At 41.7% G+C, this 27,158-nt stretch overlaps 2 protein-coding genes across 4 annotated transcripts; both read left to right on the top strand.

The window, feature by feature from the left end:
- Positions 1–7,581: 7,581 nt before the first annotated feature.
- Positions 7,582–19,876, top strand: mtmr7a (myotubularin related protein 7a). The gene is made up of 14 exons (XM_061079314.1): positions 7,582–7,782; positions 8,083–8,205; positions 9,095–9,257; positions 9,558–9,715; positions 10,559–10,687; positions 12,067–12,201; positions 12,439–12,571; positions 14,158–14,267; positions 16,315–16,440; positions 16,814–16,863; positions 16,933–17,133; positions 17,335–17,469; positions 17,659–17,785; positions 17,901–19,876. Exons 1-14 carry the CDS (start codon positions 7,759–7,761, stop codon positions 18,240–18,242), a joined length of 1,956 nt encoding a protein of 651 aa, XP_060935297.1. The 5' UTR covers positions 7,582–7,758; the 3' UTR covers positions 18,243–19,876.
- Positions 19,877–21,035: 1,159 nt separating this feature from the next.
- cnot7 (CCR4-NOT transcription complex, subunit 7) lies at positions 21,036–27,120 on the top strand. Of its 3 annotated transcripts, none has more exons than XM_061079478.1 (7): positions 21,036–21,180; positions 22,466–22,589; positions 23,331–23,524; positions 23,804–23,965; positions 24,657–24,801; positions 24,921–25,031; positions 25,646–27,120. In XM_061079478.1, exons 2-7 carry the CDS (start codon positions 22,473–22,475, stop codon positions 25,775–25,777), a joined length of 861 nt encoding a protein of 286 aa, XP_060935461.1. In that variant the 5' UTR covers positions 21,036–21,180; positions 22,466–22,472; the 3' UTR covers positions 25,778–27,120. The 3 variants fall into 3 exon arrangements, with proteins under 3 accessions (XP_060935461.1, XP_060935460.1, XP_060935462.1); XM_061079477.1 differs by lacking the exon at positions 21,036–21,180 and adding an exon at positions 22,162–22,323; XM_061079479.1 differs by lacking the exon at positions 21,036–21,180 and having other exon boundaries at positions 22,334–22,589.
- Positions 27,121–27,158: the final 38 nt, after the last annotated feature.

Genomic DNA, 27,158 nt, shown 5'->3' with positions numbered 1-27,158 from the left:
GGCTGGAGAATACTCAATCTCCCAGAGTGCAATGTGTTCTCTTTGTCCTGAGAAGGTCAAATAACTCCGTCTCCCAGGAGGCAACATGTCCCCTTTGTTTCAGCATCTTCGCACATAGGTGCGAATTTCTACCAGGATCAGCTGCCAATTGGTCAAATCTGGCCACATGACCTGGAGGCCACTGGGCCTATATAATAGCAGGCCTCCCCCAAAGTCTTCCTCTTTCTCCAATCCCTCGGAGGGCCGAAGGCTGCTCCAGCAGCGCTCTTCTCCACCGACCACCACTGAGGACAGCAGGCCGCTGGCCTTTCCTCCTGCATCGGCGAGTGGAGGAACCGGATTCCTCCAGCTCAAATCTTCTCTTTACAACAACTGGAGGTCAAAGTTCGAGCTTCCAGCTCATCTTCTCAAGAAAACCTCGACGCATCTCAAGCTTCTTCTAAACTCCTTGCAGCGACTCGGTGTCCTGCAGGTAAGAACTACAGATTCAATAAGCAACTGAACTGCACAGCTCAACAGAACCGCGGAAGCAGAGACCACACGAACCAGAGACTTCAAAAGCCAGAACTGCTACCCGAACTGCACAGCAACTTTCTCCCTGTCCTTGGACTGGTAACATTATCTGGGCTTAATAATTTTACTAGGCTAAGCAAGACTGTTTATTTGATTCTGTGTGGTGTTTATAAGTTTGATATATGTGGTGATATTGTGTTACAAGTTAAATCAAGGTTAATGTGAGTTGGGCTCTACAAAGACCCTTCCATTTTCTGATTAGCATTCTCACAGACCCCGCATATCTCTTCACCTACTTAGCTACGTCCCCCGACCAGAAGGAGGGGGGGGGGGGGCCTGCTATCTTAGAGATCTTAAAAGACCACAGGAAGGTGTGACTCTCTTTGTTAGCCACCAGAGAGACCCTCACACACACACACACACACACATCTTTGTTAGTTAGCACATATTGTTAGTGACTTGTGTTTCAATACTTTATTATGTTTATAAGAAATGTTTTCTTTTAACCTTGTCCTGTCATTAATGTTGCATAACTGAAGTTTGCCAACCTCTACACTGTCAAGAACTCTATAAACCTTAATTGTTCACTATATAATCTTTAATAGTAAATATTGAGATTTCTAAGTGAACTAGATCTAAATGAGACTGATCTTAATCAATAAATTGGCTATCTTTTCCCTTCTATGAAGGGTGGTGCCCCGCGAGAACTTAGTCAAACTAAAGTTATGATTTAATATTAATATGTTAAATATTAATGTTTTATTTTCTATTTTTGATAACCAAATTTATTGAACGCCTAAAGGCACACTAGCTTATGGTATCACTCCTAACCATTATTGCACAACATGAGGTTCAACCAAATACTATGAAGATGTCAGAGGAACTCAAACTAAAACATAGATATACACACATAAAATGTGTGTGCATCTAATTCAAAATCATGTGGATTAATTTGTTGTCTGCACAGGGGAGCCTTTTTAAAATAGCTCCACACTCTGATGATCAGTGACATATGCTCAGTGCCAGAAAATTCAGACTTAAATAACATTTGAAACTCTCTGCTGACCAACTGAACATCTGGGGCTGGTTGTCTAAATCATACCAGGGGCACGTTCAATCTAAAAACAGTGTGAATTGGTTTTGTTATGGTTTATATGGTTTTCAGATTTAATAACATGTTGTTTCCCTGAAATTGTGTAAAAGTACTATATAGTAAACCCTATCAGTGTTTCCCACAGAATTAATTCCATCTATGACGGTAACAGGGTATATGTACCAGTGTTTCCCCTAGGTTTACAGCTTTTGGGGGGGGGGGGGGGGGGGGGGGGGGCGGGACAAACACGGACACAAAAACTTAAAGGAATCATGATGTTAATGTGTTTCATTAAAATGATTTTGAACTGTACATTGGATTTCGGCGCTGACTATTCTGTGATGCTCAGACGTCATGTGTTTGTCCCTTCTGTAGGACTGGCAGGGAGACTATAAATGGCCGGGTCTGGTTTCCTCTCACAACTGCCTGTTTATGCTGTCTACGTATGCGACATAACATTCTTAAAAACAGTGGTGTATAAAGTACTTGAAAGCCATACTTGAGTAAAAGTACAGATATCTTACTTGAAAGTGACTCCGGTTAAAGTAAAAGTCACCCGTCAGAAAATGACTTGAGTTAAAGTCTTAGAGTTGCTCATATTAAATGTACTTAAGTATCAAAAGTATCTGGTGTTGAAATGTACTTAAGTATCAAAAGTAAAAGTACAAGTACCAAATTTTATTTCAACTGACTAAAAAATTATAACAACACTATATATATAATGTATAATTTTACATATTTTGAACCCGAGATGCTGAGGTTAAAATAGTATTGGACAAGTGCATTTGAACTTCTAGCGACAACAAAGAATCAACACAACAGAATAAACAAGTGCCTCTTGATTCTACCTAAGAACACTAATAGACCAAATGAACCTTTTGTGTCTATTAGCTGTATTTTGCATTTGAACTGCCTGGATATTTACCTGCCTGTATATCTGCCCACCAGCTTGTCCTTTCATCTACATGTAAGCCTGTTTATTTTATCATTAGACTATCTTCACTGAATGGGCCTGGGGTTGTGTTTGCATTTGTTTCCAGCAGGGTGACAATACACCTGTAGGGTATCTTGCCTGTAGGGACGACAAAGTGAAGACACAACCCTGCTCTAAGTTGTACACATCAGCCAATTTGTACAATACATATATAGGACTCAACAGCTTCTAAGTTGTGTTGAGTCGGCACAAAGGGCGTCTAAGGATTGGAATTGGCAATATATAGATATATAATATCTTTGCAAAAATTATATTGGCATTATAGTGAGTGGAAAACTGGACCTGATTACCCAGGGTTCCATTTGGGAGGTCCATTAAAAAAATGAATTGTGTGCGTGAATATGCAGTAGTAGTCCATGACACAGTGTTTGTTTTTGGTTGTGTTGGCTGAAAGTTGTTTTTGCCTTTGCTTATATAATTGGTTGTGTTGTTTGTTTTTCCATTTCGACTTGTTTTAAATCTGTTTGTTTTGTTTACGTGGACGTGTAAGACTAAGTAGACACGGCCAACTAATGATAGTCCATTTGCCAACAGTTTTTGTTTAAACCAACTACTTCCAATATTTTCTTTAAGAAAAGTTAACCACTTGCTGCTTGGAGCTATGTATTTATGTTCAGATGTTGACACGAAGCAGGAAAGGGAAAACGAATGTGAATCGAAAAAGGAATACTTTCAAAAAATTATGTAAAGTCACCTAATAAAAGCCCTCAAAAAGCTGTTTTTGCTGCAATTCTTTTGCCTGAATAATAATCCTTACAATTTCAATAGGGCCACATGTCTGTCAGTGCCTGGGCCCTAATAATAAAGACTGAACCGAGCTCCTGCAGGAGCGAGAGAGCGAGAGAGAGGTGCGCCGTGCGTAAAGCTGCACGTTCCGCCAACCTACGCTGCTCAAGTAACGAGCCAGTTTTGAGAATGTAAGAGGTAGAAAGTACAGATATTTGTGCTCAAATGTAGCGAGTAAAAGTTAAAAGTCGTCAGGAAAATAAATACTCAAGTAAAGTACAGATATGTGAAAAATCTACTTAAGTACAGTAACAAAGTATTTCTACTTTGTTACTTCCCACCACTGCCTAAAACCAAAAAGAAAACTGAAATAATCCCCTATTCATCTCTATGAACTGTAATTTATCTATCTATCTATCTGGCTATCTATTTATTAATGCATGCATGTATATATGTATGTATGTAATGTATGTATTTACTGACTTCCATAAGTAACCTGGATTGCCGGAATCCGGAAACATTTTTGGATCCGGTACTTATGTTTATTTCGTCTACACGAAGCCCTTTCAGGAAAACACGGAAACACTGGAGCGGAGTGGTTGAAATCGCTGTAAAGACGTCATGGAGCATGCGCTTAAAGTGAAAGAAGACTAAAGTCGACATCCTACTAGCAATCTCCGCATAACGACTTCTCTACCACCTGAAATCACTGTTACCACAGCAATCAAACAGGACTAGTTAGAATAGAGCACTTCGCCATAACCCTAGTTTGTGTTAAGTTACCGTTTTGAAACTTCCGTCTATAATAAAAATCTTTTCACGTCAGATTTGCCGGTTTTGAACAATGGTCCGATGAAAATAGATTAAACAGTGATAGAAGGAAGTGACGAAGCGGGGTTAATAATGGTTCAGGCTGAGGTTGCGAGGCGAGGTGCGTTCATGGTTAAATACAACAAGCGCAGAAAGCAGAATCGCGGGCTGACCGGCGGATTTCCCGTGTGAACAGCCAGGCGCCTGCGCGCTGGAAAATTGCGCGGCGCTTCGGCGTCCGGTGTAATACTTAAGTTACCAAGATCAGTCTTGTACAACCAGGGGGAGTATTTTACCTCTGACAGCCAAGCTGGGTCAGAACCTGTCATCTGGTGGTGACTGACTTTTAACTGCTTCTCAGGTGGTTCATGCGACATGTTTTCAGATGGATGCTCTCTGTCCGCTGGTGGGAGGTTGCTCACCTGTGTGTGCACGCACGTGTCTGTGTGTGCGCGCATCTGGATGGAACTCCGCCGTGCGCGATACAGAGAGCAGAGGAGAACTCTAACCGCGCGACCATGTCGAGACAGAGATGCAAGCTATAGACCTGTCTTATAGGAAATGTAACCTTAAAAATTATTTATGTAGAGATCTGGCGCTATATCAAAAAATAAAGAATAAAATAAATAATTAACTTGACCTTGCAGGGGGGGCGGGAGGTGCCGTTGGGGGGGCGCAGCGCCCCCCTAATAGAATGGTAGGGGAAACACTGTGTACAAATGCATGAAGGTCACTGTCACGCACAACAGATTGAGAGTGACAGGTACACAGGCTGAAGAGTGAAAGACAAGTTCTTATGTGAGAGAATAACCTGCTCTGCTTGCCACAATTGAAGCTGTGACGTCTGACTGCATGGATGTCACACAAGTTACTATGGACTCACTGGCCAATCAAGGGGCCACTGCACAGAGCAGGCCACAACAGTTAGGCCTGCAGGGCTACACAAATACTCATAGAACTTGAGTTATACAGTGACCACTATTCGTATTTTGTGCATGCTCCATTCAATCAGATAAGCTAAATCCAGCATTGCCAATGTTGATCATGCAATGACCTGTAGCCTGTTGCATTGACACTTATCCTCAGTCTTTAAATATTTGCGTCACAACGTCATATGAGGTTGCAGTCAATAAATAAGACAAGATCTGCTGATGTCAAAGCACATTAGAGGGCACAGCACACACAAATAGGTCAGTGTGTTATAGACTTTGAAGTACTCTTCCTCTAGTCTGATGGATGTGACACATTTGTTACCCAATCTTTAACCCTGCGGGGCCAGGTGTTCAACGCACAACCATTTCCAATTTGTCAGGGGGGGACACGCCCCCTTCCTCTGTAAAGGTGTTTCCTACCAACAGTGAATTGATTTCTGAAAAGATAATGACAAGGATTGCGTCGTAACAATGTGAAAATATCTTGATACAACACAAAAATATATTGAGTGATAAAAGAATCACTCTTACTATAAAATAATAAAAATCACACATTAGAAGATACTCATCTGTTTTTTTCATAATGACAGACTCTTTGATGGTCACAGTCCATTAACCTTTTAACCATTTAAACCAGGGGTGTCAAACATACGGCCCGCGGGCCGGATACGGCCCGCCAGGGAGTCCAGCTCGGCCCGCCGGATGCAAGGTTTGCTCGAAATTTAAAAAAAATATAAAAAAAATAATAATTTTTTTTTTTTTTTTTTTTTTAATTTTAAATAATAAAAAAAGTCAAAACCGCCAACCAAGTTGTAAATAACGTATGATGAAGCCTGTCTTGCTCTTGGGTTCACAGTGAATGAAGGGGGGGATGAGGAGAGACTAGTGTATATTTTAGGTCTGAAAACTCTGGCAGCTGACAGTATGAGACCCAACAAATTAAGAAGACACTTAGAAACATTACACCCCAGTCACATGCATGTGTTATTTTTGGTTGAACTTCATCATCGTTGTAACAAAGTGATTCTAATTTAATTTATTGTTTCTCTATTTTTGAAAAAGTACAGATTGATGGAGGAATGTAGTGATAAATAGCACCAAAAGTTCTTCAATAAGGTTGAATTTAAGCAAAGTTGAAACAGCTTAACAGAAAAATAAGGCCTGTTTTAATATATCTGTTTCCTACCATTATTGTTGTGGAAATCATTGTTAATGATTATTGCGAGAAATAATTTAAATTGGTGATCAGACATTCTCTTCACATATATTATTATTATTATTAAAATGTGATCTTTGCAACTTTGTTATTCAGGAAGTTTGTATCAAACAAGTAGCCCTTAGTACTACTCAGTACCTTCGAAGTAGTTCTCAGTTTCAAATAGGTTGGTGACCCCTGCCATAGACCATCGGTTCCCAAACTGGAGTACGGGGTACGCAAAGTGGTTCAGGGGGTACGCAGTGGTGTGCACGGAGCCCCAGCGGGCTGGAATCCCACCTCAGCCGGCGGGCACCGGCCCTCACCTTTCACTTTCAATGCGTGTAATAGACTCCTAGGTCCGTGTTCCAAGAAGGGTAAGACGCGACGTAATCCAGGGCAGAGGGGCGTGGTGGCGGCGGTGAAAAAAACGGGGGGGGGGGGGTACGAGGCTATTATGCTATGATTTTACTGGTCTGGCCCACTTGAGATCAAAGTGGGCAGTATGTGGCCCCATAACAAAAATGAGTTTGACACCCCTGATTTTAACCATACACTGTTTATAAAAATAGATGACACGACAGCTCCCAAAAGAGAAGCAAAATCATAAAGTCATAAACATCCTCCATGTAAGTGGATTGGGTATGGGCCAAATTAAAAAGTCAAAGCTCAGGTCAAAATATTTTTTCTTTAATTATGCAATGTTTTTATTTGTAAGCACTATGAGCTTTCTTAATACTTTTTTTATTGTCACTGGTCTGCTACTGTTTACTCTTCTATGATTTTAGTTGCAGCTGCTAGGGAAACCAAGGGAAAACAACTTAAAGAAAATCTTTGTTAGACTGCATTCTGTTTTATTGATGTGGTGCTTTTACTTTTATCGTGTTGACTTTTTAATCTTTGCTGTAAAGCCCTTCTTATTCAATGCTTGTATGAAATGTGTATTATTATTATTAGGACTCAGCTTGTACCCCAGGTATGAATCTTGTCTTAATTTGATTACTGAAATAAAAAACAAAGTCTGTACACTTCATCTATTTATTTTTCTAACAGTAAAAACCAGTAAAGTAATTCTCTTCACCAAGTAGCTCCATTTACACTAGCTTGATTAACATCACAATAATCCACTTCCTTACTGGATAATGTGCTGTGACGCTTTTTTCTCTGAAACGAGGGAAGTTAACATCTTGGATCTACTCACATTTGGGGGAACATTAGATAGTAAACACATGTGGTCAGCATCCTGAGATGACCTTTAGCATTTAGCTCAGGCGTGGCAACCGGGCGGGCTTTAGGACCCTGCGGTGCGCGGTGAAGACAGGTCAGCCAGGAGCACTGTTATGGTGGTTTTTACCTTTTTATTTACGGTCTGTGTATTTCCACCTGAGCTGCTGCAGGGACCAGATGAACCTGTGAGCCCGGGGCCACCACACACTGACACCCCGCTGTTCACATGCTGCACCGCCGCTAGCTGCGGCTCCTCTCTCCGCTGCTGATGGAGCACATCCGACTACCGAAGGTAAAGCCGCGGAGCTGCAGTGATTAGACACCATGTTCCCGCTGAGCCTCAGTCACACAACACCATCCTCCATGTGGGCCCACGGCTCATTCCGTTTGAATGTGCATCATTAATACAATACAAACAGTATAATGGGGGACTGGTGTGTCGGGCCACGTAGGCAGCAGGCTCCTCCTGCCGCTATCAGCTACATGTCACTGTGTGTGTCTGTGTGCGTGTGTCCGTGTGTATCAGTGCATCTGTTTCACAAACATATGAATCATGTACTGAGCATGTTTGATGCCGTGCCTCCTCCTCCAGGTGGAGAATGTCAAGCTGCTGGACAGACTGTCTCCCAGGAGGAGCAGGGCGGGGACCCTCTACCTGACAGCCACACACTCCATCTTTGTGGAGAACGAGGCTGGAGTGCGCAATGAAACATGGGTAAGCGTCGGCTTAGGACACTGCAAATACCATCTGTGCAGCTAAGCATCACGATAACCACGTAAAGCTACATATAGGTATTAAGATAACATACACAGTACACTCTGCCTAGACCTGTCCCTTTGTGAAAACACTCTTAAATTCACAGCATCCAGATTTCTATTTGGATCTACACCTAATTTCTCACACTCATAAATACCAGCTTCCTTAACATGACTGGTTGTTTTCATCAAGCTCCATGAATAATTATCTTCAAAATCAACAAAGAATTTTAAAAAAATGCCAAATCTGCTTTGTTAATGAAATTTTAAAAATACCAGATCAGCCTACTGATCAGGATCCACAACTAAATTGAATGGGTTCCTCCCTGACCTTTACCACATCCATGCACAGTTCCATGGAAATCAGTCCTGAAGTGTAATCCTGCTGATTATCAGACAAAGAAACAAACCAATGACAACATATCCTCCTTGGTTGGAGTTATAAATCCTTCAGTCCCATACATGTAATTTCTGGCATTTTGCCGGCAACAGCCAGTGCCTAGAGGTATTCTATTTTTGGGTTGTCCATCAGTCCGTATGAACGTCCCTCAGTCCAACTTTCCCATTCTCAAGAGCACAATATCACTGAGTCATGTCTTTAATTGCTTTTAATGGAGGACAAAAAGTTGTGTTTTTCATTGTATGATCAGCACTGCATTGTCATTCAGGACAAAGCTGTTCTACAGTCAAACTATTCATTGGAGGGTTGTTGAAACACAAGTCACGCTTACGAGTGAGCGCTGTCCAGCATAATCCTAACAGTCAAACAAACAAACACAGATGAAAACATCACCTCCTTGGCAAGAGGTATCCAAGTATTTTCTTGTCTTTGTTTGATCTCACTCCAGGTGCTTCACAGTTTGGTGTGCAGTGTGGAGAAACACGCCGCCACAGCCTCAGGAACTGCTCTGATCATCCACTGTAAGAACTTCCAGGTTCTTCATATTGTCATCCCTCGAGAGCGGGAGTGTCAGGATGTTCACCTGTCGCTGCAGCGTCTCTCCCAGCCAGGTGAGCTGTGCTATGACACCAGCAGAGGACTGATTCTGTGATGCTCTTACATTAGAGACCAGTCAATAATGCAGAGGATCATTATTATTGTTGCTTATTTACAGCTACACCTGTGCTGGATTAAATATCCTGCCTCTCAATTAATCTCTTTAATTATTTTCTGTGTCAACCTCAAAATTCAACCCTGTTCAGCCTCTACTTTTCCTTTCTCTCTGTTTTGCAACACTTCATTCTTTCTGATTACAAATTGGAGCTTTTGCTCATCTGACTTAAACTGAGAGCCTGTGTTGTGTGTTGCAGTGAGTTACGCTGAGCTGTATTGCTTCTCCTACAAGCCCAACGTTGACGAGAAGGAGAGGCGGCAGGAATGGGACTTCTTGGACCTCAAGTCTGATTACAGCAGAATGGGACTTCCAAACTCCCTGTGGAAGCTCTCCCCCATCAATCGACACTACAAGGTCACTGAGCTGACATCGATGACCAGTTGCAGCTTTTCAACCAAATATGGACTTCTCTATCATACTGAGACTATCTCTCCACACAAATACATATTCCATATGTTCGGGGAATGACCCCCACCTGACAGATTTCATGGATAATTATTTAAGACACACCCGTAGAACTGGCACGCACCAGTATATAAATCCCAGGTGTGCGTGATTGCTCAGATTTTCCGATCTCCACTGAGCTTTTCAGACGTGGGTTCAGAAGAGATTGGAGATGCAATTAAGAGATCTATTCACAAGACAGACAAGCATTTAAATCTGCTGCCTGGTGCAAGTGAGAGCTGGCCTTCGGCTCCTCTCAGGGTTGCTGTCACCTCTCGTGTGTGGGTTAGTTGACAGGAAAAAGGTGAAAAGTACTGTGAAGCCATGGCAGTCATCCAGCACACAGAGGGCATATTGCCTGGCGGTGTGGGCGGCGGGTTTGGCGGCCTAGCTTGACTTGCCCTTCAGCCCTGTGGTTGTGGGTCTTGGCGTCTTGCAAAGCCAGCGACGCTCCAGGTAGAGCCTTGCGCCGGAGCATAAAACGGCTGCAGACAGTGTCTGACCCTCCTGCAATCTCAGGGCTGTGTTAACAGTGTACGTTTGTAAATAGTTTCTTTGTAGCACTGGCTCATCGGGTACATGATTAGAGCACTGGTAATATGATTGGGATTCTGAGACTGCTCTCCTTCTTCGCATATGAAATATCTACAGTATCTTGGTGGAGAGATAGTCTTGATATAATAGAAAACAACAGTTACAATGTAACCTACAGATCTCGGTTGCTTACTGTTTTGTAATGTCATGTTTTTAAAGGTGAGTGACACTTACCCTGCTGACCTCTTTGTTCCTGAGTCTGCCTCACCTCCGATCATCGTAGGGAGCTCCAAGTTCAGAAGCAGAGGCAGATTTCCCACTCTGTCGTACTACTCCAAAGAAAATCACGTAAGTTGACTGTTTACATTTTCTCTATGCTTCCCACGATAACTAATACTATGATTAACACAGGAGTGGTATGAACTGAAGCTCATGTATTTGGTTTAACAATATCATGGGTAGCACTGTCATTTCACAGGAAGAAGGTAACTGGTACAGCCGGGGTCTTTACGTGTGGAGTTTGCATGCTCTACCTGTGGGTGGGTGTAAGCCTTCTCTGGGTACTCCATCTCAGTATCTCAGTATCACTCTTCCCTTTAAAGAAGCTAAACTTTGTTTCACAAAAGTTCCAAGACAGAAAGTGAGATTTTAAAGTCATTAAGTCCCAAAGTAAACATGAAGCCACTGCTGTTGAGTCACTGATACTGCCCGCAGATGTTTTCTTGCCATTTATAACTGTTAGTCCTTAAATATTTATATCCCCTCATTCCATTTTCCAACTACACATCCGATATAGACAGTAATTCTGAAATGGTAAATGGTCTGCATTCATATAGGGCTTTTAACCACAGGTTATATTCATCCACTCACGTACATATTCATAGAGCACTCATCAATCACACAAACTCAATACTGATGGTCCATCACAGGCAATAAGGGGTTCAGTATCTTGTCCCACCTGAGCCCAAATCTGATATTGTACTGATGGTACAGAAGGATCACCAAGACTCTGGATGTGGCTTCTAATCTCTAGTCACAAGGGCAGTTTATCCACCAATATGTGACAAGATATACTTGTTGTCTGACGCACAACATACGGTTTTAATAAATTTGTTCCCCATGAGCAGACTACTTGTTCTGTAGCTGTTTGTCTAGTGGGTCAAGAGGTCGCTGCTAATATTGTCACATCGCATCAGAGGCAATAATATCAGGGGCAAAGTGGGACAAATGTCCAGTCAGCGATTACGTCAGAATATGCATCATTGCAACCCTCCACAACTCGGCTACAATGATTCATATTTGTGTATTTTTATAAATGCTAAGCCTGAACATTCATCATTTGTCCTATTAATCCCTGAATGGACAGTTGGGAGAGCTTTATGTGTGGAAGGTCAGATTCCCAGGGTTGATGATCCTGGGTGTGGATGTCAGCTCTTACAGAGGGACTCCACTCGAGTTCATGAGCCAGAAGGGGGAGTCACGCAGCAACCTTTGGCTTTCTCCCTTGTGACTCCTAAATGTAGATACGAGAAGCTGTGTGGTTGATTCATTTAAATCAAACATTCGGGGAAAGATAATGTGCTGTGAATTTCTATTCGTTCTGATTCTCACATAATGAATTTCCTTAAATTTTTTGCTCTAAATGTCGTGCAAAGTAATAACTTCACTTAAAAATCGACTGCTGGGCGTGTAAACATTCCTGCATGAAACCTCTTGCCTCCTCCCAGGCTGCCATCTGCCGCAGCAGCCAGCCTCTGTCAGGTTTCAGCGCTCGGTGCCTAGAGGACGAACAGATGCTGGAGGCCATCTTGAGGTCTAATCCCCGCAGCGACTTCATGTATGTGGTGGACACCAGGCCTAAGGTGAGCCCCTTGTGCCCTGCGAAAATACAAGTCATACAGTAAGATTATGTGTGTTCAGGTGAGCTTTATTTTCCAAACTGTGTTCAGCCAGCTGGTCCTGCACACAGCAAAAGTATTTGAAAACATCCTGGTTGTGTAATAACTGAACCATGGTCAAAATTATATAATGGAAATTTGTGTGGAACCATAACTTTGTATTATTTTACACTTTAAACTGCCAATCTTGTGTTTTTCTAGCTGAATGCGATTGCAAACCGAGCTGCAGGAAAAGGCTACGAAAATGAAGACAACTACTCCAACATTAAATTCCAGTTCATCGGCATCGAGAACATCCACGTTATGAGAAACAGCCAACAAAAGATGCTAGAAGGTAATTATCATGTTGTCACGCTGAGTTTAGATTGATGTCCTGTGGAAACCGTTTGGAGACAGATGTGACAGATGTGACAGATGTGCATGTTATCACTGAGTCAGATATGTCCTCATATCACACATCTCACATCGCAGTGCCTGTTTAAATTTGCTGCTTCTTCCAGTACTAGAGCAAGGCAGGACCCCATGCAACCCCTGTGGCTTTCATATGCACTCATGCAGACTGGACTGTGCTGCAATCAGACCTCAAATGAGCCCACAGGAGAATTTCTGGGTATTATGCCGGGGTGCTCCAAGGAAGACTTTGAATCCATCTGGAATTTATTTTAGAGCTATTTTGGCTTCCCAGAGTGGACAATCCGAGACCTTATCCCCCAAAGAGAGAAAGAGGGCGTGAGAATGATGTGATTTGAAGTCTGAAAAGTTATAGCTGTTCTTAGTTGTGATAACTCTTTGCCCCCTGGTAGCACAAGGGAAGTCTTAAAAGGCAGGAGACACAGCGCCTGCCCTTTGGAGCATGTCGGACTCTCTCTACCCCATCACACACTTCAATAAGATTTAGAAGACCCCCGCCTGGCAGCATTAGCTCAAACATTTCTCCTGAGTGGGAGTAAACTCTTTTCAAAACCGGAGGCTGAATGAACCTGTTCACGTGGCCGCCCTCCTGCCAGTGGCCTCACTGTGCTTTTACAGGTCAGCAAACTGATGCATTGTCAGCGAAAACCACTTTGTCACCTCTGTGAGCGCCTTAATGAGTGAGGACAGAGTCTGAATTCTGAGTGTTAATGTGATAAATTGTCCTCAGCAAATACAATTCCAGCCGCGCAGAAATGGTTTCATGTCATTCTGCCTCTCCGTGAACTGGCAAATATTTATGTTGAACCCTGAAGATGGAAAAATAAATGTAGGCTCTGCTTTCTACAAGATAAGCAAACATAATTCAGGGAGCCTTATGGTACAGGAATGGATTTGTATTTAATTATCTTTCCTGACTTGTGTTATTGTGTTTGAGTATGGCTTTATGTTGCATTAGTATTTTTAAATGCACAATAACAAGACTAGGACTGCAGCACAGTGCAAAATATATTTGATGTGTACTTTTTTAGTTTGGTCCATGTACCATCCACAGTACAGTGTTTTCTATGGCTCAGACTGAACTGGCTAATCTAAGCAGGCACATGTTTTGCTTATCATGATACACCATCTTTTTCGGGGCATGTCATTATGTTCTGGTGGTCCCTTAATTCATTTTGATTAATGTTATAGGGACCATGAATGTCTCTTGAAAATTCCATTGCAAAATGAATCCTAAAAGAAGTGGACAGATATTTCAGTCTGGATCAAATGCGTGACTAAATTAATTATTACTGACAGGGGTCCAAATTATCCATCACATGAGAATCTGAGGGGAAGTTCGATTTTTGAAAAAACCGTGTGACCCATATTTTCCACACAGATTCCCCCATGAATTCACTGTCATGGATGTTGTCTTTATAATGAAAGTGAACGTGTAGTTTAATAAAGTCCAGAGATCAGGTATGCTCCATGTTTCCTGCCAGTGAGACAGCTGTGTTGTGCTTACAGTGTGTGAGCTGCGTTCCCCCTCCATGTCCAACTTCCTGGAGGGCCTGGAAGGCTCAGGCTGGCTGAAGCACATCAAAGCTGTTTTGGATGCAGGCATCTTCATCGCCAAGGTCAGTCTGGAGGTTAATCCCTGCTGTCTGCTTCACCACTGCACTCAATATTAGCTTAGGTGTGTGTGGGTCTGGGAGTGAGTGTGTATTGTATCCTTCACGAGTTGTGCCGAGACAACTTTTATTGAAGTCTACTCAAACAAGAGCACAATTCCCCTGCTGCCAAAAATGACTGTAGCATTGAATTGTTATACAACTACTTACTCTCAGGCTCCACCAGTCAATTACATTAGATAGTAAGTGGTTGAGGTCAGGGAATGGCTTTGGTCGGGGTCAATCAGTTCAACTGAATCTATCGTCCAACAGAAAAGGTTCTGGTGCCTGGGTCACCATCTCAAACACTCCAATTCACCAGAGGGATTTTTATTACCTGAAATACTATCAGCCTAGTTTCCCAAACTTCAGCAGCAGAGACTCCAGACTTTTCTCTGACAACGTTCTGTTAGATCCATTTTCATTATCGAGTCATACACATGATGAGTCTACAGCTTGTTGTAGCATTAATAACCAGTACTGGAGAAATTATACCATCTCAGGTATGACATTTAAGAGTATCATATGTTGAATAATTGAAAGTTGCCATCCAGATTTGCTTGCTAGCACTCTTATAGCATTTAAACTTTTCCTCTACAGAAATTTAAGACACGTCCATATATCATCGGTAGAACTCATCCCGTCCATGTTTTGACAGACAACATGAACAGCCAATGATAATGAGCATTGTGTTTGTTTGATTCGCTTCAGAGTTCATGAGACACATGTTTAAACCTGCTACACAACACGATATGTGACACGCACAGTCAGCACACCAGGGTTAAAGTGAGCAGAGCGATCTGGAGTCAGGATCCGACATCATCGATTGATAACTGTTTTAGAATATAGGACTTGATGGTGGGTATTCCATGTGATTATCAGTTCTTGTGTGAAGATGGACAGAGACGAGCACTTGCGCACACACACACACACACACACACACTAACACACACACACACACAGATGAGACAGATGTTCCTCCCACAGGCTATTACTCAACACAGTGTTTTAAGTTTTGTTGCAGAAGAAGCGACGTCTAGTTTATTCAGGAACATCAATATGAGTCATCATTAGGTTTTTATAGAGATCAGTTCTAAGTGCAATTGAGTAGAAAGCAGAGGAGCAGAGTCACTGGTTGACCAGCGGAGGAATGAGCCTCAGTGCAGTGGCACTGATTTAAGATAAGATACAATTTAACAGCAGCACAGGCACATAAGAATGAGGATATATATGAGAATAACAAGAGAATAAAGAAATAAACAAAGGCAATAGAAAAAAAGAAATAAAAAAATACAGAGTATGTACATTATATACACCTTTTCACTAAATTGTACGATCAAGTAAAAATCGGTTTTGTGCTTAAAAAAAATGTTTGTCCATAAGAACATTGTACACAAACACAAATGTGGTTATTTGTAAGACTTGTAAGACTGGTCTGTGGTGCTTAGTGTGGACAAAAACTCAACAGATTACTGTAAACGTTTTAGAACTTCAGGGTTGGGGGGTCAAAGCCTGAGGAAGCAAAACTATTGATAATGACTTTATTGATTTCATATTCACTGCAAATTAATAAATTAGATTTTCTCTGGGTATATTATCTTACAAAAGGATAACCGGCAGGAAACTAAAATTATTTTCAATGTTGAAATATTTCTAATATAATATTTCAGCTACATGATTTGAAAGATAAACCTTTTTTGAATCGTCAGCTGAGTGTTAACGTCTTTACTGACATTAAATCACACCAGACACAAAAGATCGAGTATGGTTTTCACAGACGGTTGCCATGGTCTACTCCTATGTCAGCCAATGGTAAATCCCCATCAAGCAAATATTGGTATTCTGATTACAATTCACATCCGTGTCTGACGTAGATGAAATATGATAACGGTATATGTGTTAACAAGTTTTTGCTTTCTAACCATTGTTTATCTTCACCACCCTGACTTTCTTTTTGCACTGACTGTGTGTGTGTTTGTTTGTGTGCGTGCGCATGTGTGTGTGTGTGTCACAGGCTATAGCAGAGGAGGGTGTCAGTGTCTTGGTTCACTGCTCAGACGGTTGGGACCGGACAGCCCAGGTGTGTTCAGTGGCCTGTGTGCTGCTGGATCCCTACTACAGGACCCTCCGAGGACTCATGGTACGTACTGCATCTTTCCCTTTGCTAGACTGTGACTGTCACATAACCCTGTGATACACACTGCATCATATAAATATATCATAGTTGGTAGTCGTCCTCACTGGGCCTGCAAGGCTTGTTTCTTTGATCAGCTGGATTTGTGAAGGATAAGATGGAATCCAAAAAGAGCCACTCTGGAAAATATGTAATGCAGTGTCTTGCTTTTTGGGAATTGCCCCTGAAGTCAGAATAAAATGAAACCACACAGAGGGTGAAAAGGTCCAGCCACTCTGCAGGGATTGACTGTGCACAATGTCTGATCCTTTAATCATGACTAACTGGAATTAAAGATGTTCAAAAACTGTCATCTTCCCTCTGTTTTCTTTGCACTTAGGTCCTCATCGAGAGAGACTGGGTCTCATTTGGACACAAGTTCACCCACAGGTGGGATTCTAAACAAAATGCGATCTGTGGATGCTTTGTTTTGATCTAACTGTATCCAACTCAATCCAGATGCAACCACCTGGTCGGAGACCCTAAGGAGGTGTCTCCCGTCATCGACCAGTTCCTGGAGTGTGTGTGGCAGCTGATGGAGCAGTTCCCCTGTGCCTTCGAGTTCAACGAGAGGTTCCTCATCACCATTCACAGCCACATCTACTCCTGCCAGTTCGGCAACTTTATCGGCAACAACCAGCGGGAGAGGATCGATCGGGGGTGAGATTTTAACCTGCTGCTGCTGCCATCAGTTTCTTTTCCTTTTCACAGCTCAGACATCTGGTCTGAGGGAAGAGTGACGACTGAGGACATGGGAAAGCCAGTTGTATTTTATGTCACTGGGTTTGCACAAGTTAAGACAACTGGAAACAAAACTAAATTAACTGATTATTCTGTGTTAATCTGCCACTTGTCTCACAGAGTGCGTGAGAGGACTCACTCTTTGTGGAGTTTTCTGTGGATGAGCCGTGCCGACTACATCAACCCTCTGTACAGGCCGGACCACAGCCAGACTCAGGGGCTCCTCCGGCCCTCTACTGCCCCCTATTGCTTTAAGTAGGTTGTCACTAACAGCAACTAAAACACAGCTTAGTTTGAAATCTTGTGTACTCATGTTTGAAATACAATTCTCAGTTAAATACTTGCCCTCTGATTGTAAGAAAAATACTCACAGTCTGAAAGTGAAGCTTCTGTAGGTGTTCTTCTGTAGGGGCTTAATCTCATATGTAAACTTGCTTTGTATAGATTTTGGAGAGGCCTGTACAATCATTTTGACCAAGGGATGCATCCACGTCAGTCTGTAGAGGATTACCTTCGGGCCATCACAGAGGAGACGCAGCAGCTGGAGGAGCAGCTGACCTCACACAAACAGGTAGGACCAGCGCTGAAGCTTCTTACTGCTTGTCCCTTCGCATGAGGAAAAGAAACTGCTCCAGTGGTTTTCCTGCTTATAGAAAATGACTGTTTATGTTCTATGCTCTCAATAGAAAATTGCTGAACTGGAGCATGAGCAGGTGGGGAGAGTCATCCAGAAGACACCCCCTTGTGATAAGAGCCCCACAGCGTGGGGCCTCCTCAATGATCTCACCATGGCCAACACCCCTCAGGACTACACTGGGGACTTCATCACCAGCAGCCCTGGTCAGCTGAAAACACCAGACAGCAGCCTGATCCTCCTGCCGCAGGACCTGAACAAAACATCTGAAGCCAACCTCTCAAACGGCAGTGACCAGGAGTCTGGGATCGCTGACCTGAGCTGTCGCTCACCTCTCAGTGAGGACAGCACCAGGGATCCAGACTCAGATGAGGCTACCTACTCTGCTGCCTGAGCAAATGTAGCGTGTGGTTGGAGGGCGCAGATCAAACTCCACATGAACATTCACCAAGTCACCTGGGTATTGGCTAACATCAGTGAAAAGTCTTGCACTGGGTTACACAGCTGACTTGCACTTTGGTTTGCATGTTGTGCGGTGGACTCTCCCTTTTGCCACTTAAATACATAATAGTTAAAGTTGTCTGCTGTAGCTGAAACCTTTCATTCTTATGCCAGGGAAAGAAATTCTGAAAGTAATATCAAAGTTGAATATTGTTCAGTGTCATGTATGTTGTTTGACAGCAGACTTTACCCATCAACATAGATGGTTAAAAAAGAGGTGATGATGATGTCATCTAAAAAAGAGTTTCCTTAAGTTAAAAGCAAACTAAGAATAATCCTGAACATTTGTCTCTATGTGTAACATGATTGGTGTAGAAGTATGACTGCTTTTTATTGTGGATTTCCATAAACGTCATTTCATAATTTTTGCTTTACAATGTAAACACTGTAAACGTTAAACACTGCTTCAGTAGTAGATGACAGCAGCCTTATTTCCAACTAGGAAAGCATTGTTAGCTATAAAAAGATTCCAAGCAAAGAATTCAATATCAATTTTATAAAGCAATAAAAGTCAGTTAGCACAGCTCCCATTAGAACAAAATGCTAATAAATTATTAAATGGAAACATGATAAAACTGACGAAACACTGACAATAATGTAATAAGCAAGCTGTGGGGAGAAAAACAGCAAACTCAAGGATATAACGTGAGAACAGCATATAAGCTGCTGTCACATTGTTCGAAAAGATTGATCTCCTAAGTTCTTCTATGTAGTGTTTTGATCATTTTGTCCGACCCCTGTTCTAAATGCTGATGCACATTTTGGTCACTGCTGCTCATAGACAGTCTGGGTTCAGGATTTCCATCTGACCTGAAAGACAAGCTGTGATGCTTTTCGACACAAAGTTAGATTTATACGCGAGTGTCGCCATGTTTCAGTCCCACAGTTCATGTTATAAACGAACTCCGCACACCACAGTGACCTCAGCTGGTGTTTGTAGTCATTACACTATAATAACCACTGGTTAGTTGTAGCTGAACACAGTGACCAATCTAAAAACAGTTGTCCACAATATTTCAACAGGTCTGTTGTTATCAAACCAAATGTTTTACCAAAGGGAATCAACTGTCTGCAGGTATAAAGTGGAGTCAAGGATAGAACTACTGAACAGATGAGAGCGTGTGAACATTAATATTCTGCCATTTAGTGACGCAGATTAGTGACTGTTTTTTTGAATGTGTGTGCCATTTGTAGAATTAGGTGTATAATTAGGATTATATCTAGTGTAGTACACGTTTCTGTAGGTGCACTCCAATACTGCAAACAAACAAAGTACAGGTTATCCGGCGAGGCATGTTAAGAATATTTTTGTACTTTTGACCTATTTTTTTGACTACTGTAATCTTTCTTTGATGCATGTTGTTTTTTTTATTTGTACAAGAGTTTGACCTTGTAGAAAAGAAAGAGCTTTATATTATTGTGTGTTTGTTCGGATGGAGAAAGAGCCAAATTTGTCAAAATGACCGAAATGCAAAGTTGTATCAGTTGTTTCAATGTTCTTGTGGTAATAAATAAATAAATATAATACTATCAGTCAAATAATTGTATTTACTCATTGTGACCATTATTCAAATTATAAAAACACATTTTCTTATACACCTGTCTTGATATCCAGCCATGCAGATCATGTTGGTTTTATTTGAAGTTTCTAGATTATCTATTGATTACTGAAAAGTTTTTGTTTGTTTTCCGTTGTTTTCAATTCTGCTTTTCCTCTGACCAGCTTTAAAGTCAAACAGGTAAACATGTCTGACATGTTTGATAATAATGAAAATGTTCTATTTACAACAGAAGTCTGGCTGCTCTACACTGCCCTCCTCTTTTCCTTTGTTCTGCTCACATGTGTATTACTGCAGCTTGGTCTTTCTTTATCTGTACAACTAAAATGAAGTCAGTGTATTGTTGTAATTGTCATAATTAGGACTAAAACAGCTTCTCTGGTGTTATCAGTCAGGTGTAGTCAGTAGCAACAGAAGCTGTCCCTCACTACAGGTTCAATCTCTGCTGTTGATGAACATCTGCCCAGCTGTTCTGACCTCTAGCCTTCAATTAGGTAATTAAGGGGAACATTTTAAATTAAGAGAAACTTGAAACTGCTGATCTACTGAATAATTTGAGTTTGGTTACATAAACCAAAATCAACAAGACTGAGCAATATAAAACCATAGGAATATGCAGTGTATATAATACAATACACACAAGAAGAAAAAGAAGAAATTAAGTGAAAGATAAGGGATAAACACACAAGTGGTTAATCTGTAATTAAACTGCATATGTTCTCATAGAAAGATTGTGCTTTTTAAAGTTAGAACCCGTTCAGATAACTTTTGCATGGTCAAATATGCTAGAAAAATGTAGGTGTTTTTAAGACATTTGTTTCGATTTGATTAAATTATTATTTTCCCAAACCCTGTCTTTATGCTCTCAATTTAAATACCCAATTGTATGTATTCATTTGATAAAGTTTAAAATGCTTTATGGAAGCATTCCAAATTGTATGAGTTCAATTTCAGTAAATGAAAAAGTGGATTTAATATTGGAATCATATAAATAAACATATTAACATCGAAATGATTTTCAAGTGAACGTCCCTCATCCTTGCTGATACACTCACGTGGAAGCGCACACACCCGCGCATCACGTCGGTCCTCTACGTGCTGACGCAGGGTTGTAGGCTCGGCTATGATGGCAGCCGGGGGTTGACATCGATACAATACTCCACATAAACTATTTAAAAGTTAGCGGAACAGCCCCGACACAGTAACGTAGCACAAAGTACGAGTCTCCAGATAGCACACGCTTTACACACACAGCCGCCGGGCGGGGGAACGGTAAGTGATCCAGGCTGCTGGAGCTCTGCTGGAGCGAAGTGGAGCCCACTGCACACACACACACACACACACACACACACATAATACCTGTGTGTATATATGTGTATGTGTGAGTGACAGTGTGTGTGGGTGCTGCTAGTCGTGTCTTTCACGTGTTGCACACACTCTTCTCCATGTGTCGAGCCGCCGGTCCGCTGGAGAAGTGCTGCTGAGGGTGAAGCCAGCCGCCGACCTGAGAGCCTCACTGCCCGGCTCAGGTTCAGCAGCGCTCAGCCTGTAGCATGCTAGCTGCTAACTGCTAACAGCTGGAGGGGAAGGGGCCTGTCTGTCGGTCTCTCTGTTTGTCTGCTTCTCTCTCTCTCTCTGTCTGTCTCTCTGTTTGTCTGCTTCTCTCTCTGTCTTTCTGTCTGTCTGCTTCTCTCTCTCTGTCTCTGTCTGTCTATCTGTCTGTCTGCTTCTCTCTCTGTCTTTCTGTCTGTCTGCTTCTCTCTCTCTGTCTCTGTCTGTCTATCTGTCTGTCTGCTTCTCTCCCTCTGTCTTTCTGTCTGTCTGCTTAACTCTATCTCTGTGTGTCTCTCTCTGTCTTTCTGTCTGTCTGCTTCTCTCTTTTTGTCTGCTTATCTCTCTCTGTCTTTCTGTCTCTGCTTCTCTTCCTCTGTCTTTCTGTCTGTCTGCGTCTCTCTGTTTGTCTGCTCATCTCTTTCTGTCTGTCTGCTTCTGTCTCTCTGTCTGTCTCTGCTTCTCTCTGTTTGACTGGTTATCTCTTTCTGTCTGTCTGCTTCTCTCTGTTTGTCTGCTTATCTCTCTCTGTCTTTCTGTTTGTCTGCTTCTGTCTCTCTATCTGTCTGCTTATCGCTCTCTCTGTGTGTGTCTCTCTCTGTCTTTCTGTCTGTCTGTCTCTCTCTCTGTGTGCCTGTATGCCTCTGTCTGTCTCTCCCCTTTGATGTCTCTCTCTCTCTCTCTCTCTCTCTCTCTCTCTCTCTCTCTCTCTCTCTCCCTTTCTCTCTGTCTGTCTCTCTGCTAATGTGAATAGTTCCTTTAGCACTATATAAAAGTGTCACAGCAGTAAGGATATAGGCTCAGAGACTCATTTGTCCTCTTCACTACCCTCAGCATGTTGTTTCCTGCAGTTCTTATTATAAGGTTATGTATATATTGTTGACCAGTTGCTGTGTATCTGGAGATCATGTGTTCAATGGCTGCCACATTTGGTCAATTCAGGTCAACACGTACAGGGATCAGTCTATAAACTGACCGTCTATCTTTTTCTCTTTGCATGGTGAAGTGGCACTATGCCCGCAGCTACTGTGGATCACAGCCAAAGAATATGTGAGGTTTGGGCCAACAACCTGGAGGAGGAGCTAAAGAGGATCAGACATGTCATCCGACAATACAACTACATCGCTATGGTGAGAGAACCCGTAGACACAACGCTGTTTGATACATTTTCGTCCATTGTCGATGGACCTATTCAATATATCGTTCTCACGGATTTTGTAGTGGCATAGCACCGAGAGTTGTCTCCTTCAATATCACTGCGCAGAGAAGAAATGTGATATGATGCACTGATCATGTTTACAGATTATGATGCAGTAACAGGTGCAGGGTGAAGTATATCAATTGATATACTTTGTACCAAATATGGCTACTAGCTAATTTACATTATAGGTCTCCTGCTCAGTGACATGAGAACAGAGACAATCAAACACAGAGCAATCCTTATCCACTCTACTGCACACTGGCCAAACAGCCAACAAACCTATCAATCCACGGTTACGACATATATTATGAGGAGCTAGTATTGGCTGATATCGGTATCAGGATTTTTTTTTTACCAGAGTCCAGGAGTTCATGTTTTCCCCCCTGTCATTTGTTTGTTGGTTTGTTTGTTTGTAAGCAACTACGGGATAAATTAAATAACAAAAGGCTCAGTTGAAGGATGAAGTATGGTTTATGGAAGATGCCATTAAATGTTGGTGCAGGAATTTGATTTCATTTTAAAAGAATCAGGCATGTCTAGGGGACTGATTTCTTTGAGTGTGTGCAATTTGCTCAGCTTGATTGACTCTAAGGGGACTGCTGGACCTCGGTTGTAGCTCCAGTGCTGTTCTATTTTACTCCGCTGTGCATAATAAACTGTCTTTTTGCAGGACACAGAGTTTCCCGGTGTAGTAGCCAGACCAATCGGAGAGTTCCGGAGCAACGCTGACTATCAGTACCAGCTACTGCGCTGCAATGTGGATTTGCTCAAGATAATCCAGCTGGGCCTCACGTTTACGAACGAAGAAGGGGAATATCCTCCAGGGACATCAACGTGGCAGTTCAATTTTAAGTTTAACCTCACGTAAGATGAGTTTCCTGTCGCGGCCACTTCTGATGTTGCGGTCAAACATATCCAGAATTTAAACTTTTGATTTTGTCAAAATTAGCTTCAAGTGCAATATTCTGCCTCTGTAGAGTCAAGTAGGAAACTAGAATTTGCTAGAGTACAGAAGTATTTCAGCTTTTTTTACACTAACAAAACACAAGCCAGCATTTTAAGCTTTCACCTGCCTTTCCATTTTTATCTTGTGTGGTTTATAATATGAAGAGTAACTGTGTGATGCGTGTTGTGTCTCCTCAGAGAGGACATGTATGCACAGGACTCCATCGAGCTCCTGACCACTTCAGGGATTCAGTTCAAGAAGCACGAGGATGAAGGCATCGAGACGCTCTACTTTGCAGAGCTGCTGATGACGTCGGGGGTGGTGCTCTGTGATGGGGTCAGGTGGCTGTCTTTTCACAGGTATTCTGCTTTGGCAATGAATTTGTTTTTGTATCTAGACTGCAACATGTGAACTCTAGAAGCTGCACTGTCAGCAGCCGCACAAAAGAAGAGGTTTTTTTTTCGCTTTGTCGTAATAAGAGCTAAGATGTTACGCAGAAATGTGATTGTTTTGCCACAATTAAGAGAATAACATAAGATGAATTTACTGTTAAAATTGCTGTTCAATTACCAGTATTACAATCTGCTGCTTAACATCTTCATTTCGCACTCAGTTTCCCACTGTGTCCCCATGGCAAATTGAGGCTAAAGATAACCAGGCTCTGGATATTAAACAAAGCTTAGGTTTCAAACATCACTGTCATCTTGTTCAGGTATTTAGAACAAACTTTACCAAACAGGCTCTAATGTCATTGTTGTTTATCTTCTTGGTTTTCTTCTTGAAACTGTATTTATTTAATTTGTCCTAATTGTGAATTCAGTGTTGATCTTTTTGGAAAATCCCTCTGTTGTGGATTAACTCTCTTTAAGCCACTGTTGATACTAGTTGTAGTAAAAGTGATATCTGATCTTTGCATAGTTATTTGGCCTTCCATGTGTCTAAATCTGTCCTTTATTATCTTTGTTAGACGGAAAAACCTCTTGAATCCCTCTGCTGTGTGTGCTTGTAACAAGTTGTTAAATTGTGTGCATGTGGTGTTGTGTGTTGCAGCGGCTATGACTTTGGCTACCTGATCAAGTTTCTTTCCAACGCGAACCTGCCGGAGGAGGAGGTGGACTTTTTCGAGATTCTTCGCTTGTACTTCCCAGTCATTTATGATGTGAAGTACCTCATGAAGAGCTGTAAAAACCTGAAGGTACTTTGATAGAAATTACAGTAGTTTTATTAATACAAAGCTCGAGTGTGGCCCTCAGCTTTTCCTTTGACTTCAAATGTACATCTTGTGAGTAAGTGGCTGTGTTTTTTCGTTTTCAGGGGGGACTTCAGGAAGTAGCTGAACAGCTGGAGCTGGAGAGGATCGGACCACAGCATCAGGCCGGCTCCGACTCGTTACTGACAGGCATGGCCTTCTTCAAGATGAGGGAGGTGGGTACATGAACTCCTTTACATTAATATGACGACATTGTGGTCTCATGTCAGAACTGGAATGGCACTCAGTAGAGTATAGACCTCTGATGAGGCTCCAACAGTCCCCTAAACATGTCTGATTTGTTCTCACTGTGTTAAAGAATGTGAATGTGTTCTTTCCTGAAAGTTTCTTGGTAATCCAACAAGAAGTTTTTGAGTAATCTTCTGACTACTAGGCAGAAAAAGATATGACAAACAAAAACATATCCTCTTTGGCAGCGGTAAGAAGCTCCCTGGTCACTCTCTCTGTCTAATCTCGAAATTTTATAGAATTGTAGATTGTAGTTATGTTATTTTTCCACTTTTTATACACTGAAACTTTACACACTCGTCGGAGTCAAGAGTTTGGTCTGATTGTGTAATGGTTAAAATGTTATAATCTACAGCGCAAACAGGTGGTAGCCCACGATAGTGTGAGCGCACAGTAGTGTGAGCATGTGGCAAATAACGCTGCACGCACCAAGTAAGAGATCTCTTTGTAATTCTTATTATTTGTAAATACTGTGATTCATTTATTAGTATCATATGTTTCTGTTCTCAGTATCACGTTCTTCTAACATTGTTTTCTACAGATGTTCTTTGAGGATCATATTGACGATGCAAAGTACTGTGGTCACTTGTACGGGCTTGGCTCAGGCTCCGCCTACGTCCAGAACGGAACAGGAAATGCTTACGAAGAGGAGGCTAACAAGCAGCAGTCGTGACATCACTCTGAATATGATAGAAATGGAAGATCACAAAACATATATACATCTTTTAGTGAGCTGTTTCTCATAGGTTCTGCTCATCTTAGATTATGATGGTCAAAAGCCAAAAGTCACAGCTGCCCACACCACGTGCTGCTGTGCGTGTGTGTGTGAGTTTTGGTTTAGTCACATCTGATATGCTTGAAGAGATGGGATTTTAGTTTTCCTGAAATGTTCTGTAGAAATATTTTGCACTTTAAAAGCTCTAACCTGATTTTATATGGAAAGCTGAAAATGTTTCCGATGTCTCTCTCCTCTTTGTTGCCTTGTCTGTGTTCCCGTTTTACATAATGAACATGTGAATCTTTACCATCATAACAATGGTTCTCACCATGCTCAGCCTTAATAGTAGCTGCACTCTTATCTTTTAAAAGTTTTAATTTATTGCGCTAGTTTTCTGACACTGAACACAACACGTCACTGCGCTTCTTCTCTGTTGATGAGAAAGGGAGTTCTTCTCTGTGAGTGTGTTTACGTGCACATGAGTAGTTATTATGATCTTTTTCATTTGTTGATAATATTGATGACAAGCTCTTATCCTACTGGGAGACGTCTCAAGCTGGTGTATTGTGCTGAAACAAGTTTCCTCTGTTGTTGCTGTTTTTCAGTTGTTTTCACGAAAATGCTCAGAATAGTTCTATATTAATATATGTAACAAGATGCATACGGTGGGTTTTGATTGAGGGGAATGTTGAGGTTTTTTATTTGTGCATGTAAACACCCTCATTGACACAAGCACATATGAACATGGAGGAAATTGCTTCTCGACCAGATCTATAAAAATGATGAAAAGGCATTAAAAGAAAAACAGCCAACATGCTGAGGCTTCTCTGAACTACTCTGCTGAGAGTAAGATTTCATTTTTAATTAAGGTTAAGGATTTGTAGAGTTTTAGTGTTGTAATAAATGAAGTAAAACTATAACTTTTACTCATTGGGAGGAAAACTAACATTTGTTTTTAACGTTTCTCTCCAGTGCGGTTCATTTCACTTGTAGTTCTGGCCTTTGAATTTTGTTCTTGTTGCTTTCCAGATTCATGCTTCTTAGACCCGTCGCATGTACTAAAACGTTTGAATAAATGCTGTGTTGTTTAATAGTATCCTGAACTTCCATATAGGTGTGTTGAAGTTGTAGGTTCACGACTTATTAACCCGCCTCAGCGTCGAAACAACTGGGACACTTATCTTTCTCTCTGCAGCACATCTCACACTGCAAAGGAGTAAAAAGAAGAATATGCAATATAACGGGATTGTTTTCGGATTATTTTGTAAATAAAGGCTTGAAACTTTTCTACCATAAAAGTGCTCTCGACCGTTACATGACTCCCTGAAGAAATGAG

The sequence above is a fragment of the Limanda limanda genome, chromosome 10, assembly GCF_963576545.1.
Source record: "Limanda limanda chromosome 10, fLimLim1.1, whole genome shotgun sequence".
NCBI classification, from domain to species: Eukaryota; Metazoa; Chordata; class Actinopteri; order Pleuronectiformes; family Pleuronectidae; genus Limanda; species Limanda limanda.
The sequence above is the reverse complement of the archived record's forward strand: the minus strand, read 5'-3'. Positions and strand labels throughout refer to the sequence as shown.

Excerpts from the sequence above, each read along its gene's own strand:
- cnot7 (XM_061079477.1), top strand. The coding sequence starts at position 22,295 with ATGTTGTTTCCTGCAGTTCTTATTATAAG. Across the intron at positions 22,590-23,330 it reads AATACAACTACATCGCTATG|GACACAGAGTTTCCCGGTGT; the intron begins GTGAGAGAACCC and ends GTCTTTTTGCAG. Across the intron at positions 25,032-25,645 it reads CCTTCTTCAAGATGAGGGAG|ATGTTCTTTGAGGATCATAT; the intron begins GTGGGTACATGA and ends TGTTTTCTACAG.
- mtmr7a (XM_061079314.1), top strand. The coding sequence starts at position 7,759 with ATGGAGCACATCCGACTACCGAAG. Across the intron at positions 9,716-10,558 it reads CCATCAATCGACACTACAAG|GTGAGTGACACTTACCCTGC; the intron begins GTCACTGAGCTG and ends ATGTTTTTAAAG. Across the intron at positions 17,786-17,900 it reads AGCTGACCTCACACAAACAG|AAAATTGCTGAACTGGAGCA; the intron begins GTAGGACCAGCG and ends TGCTCTCAATAG.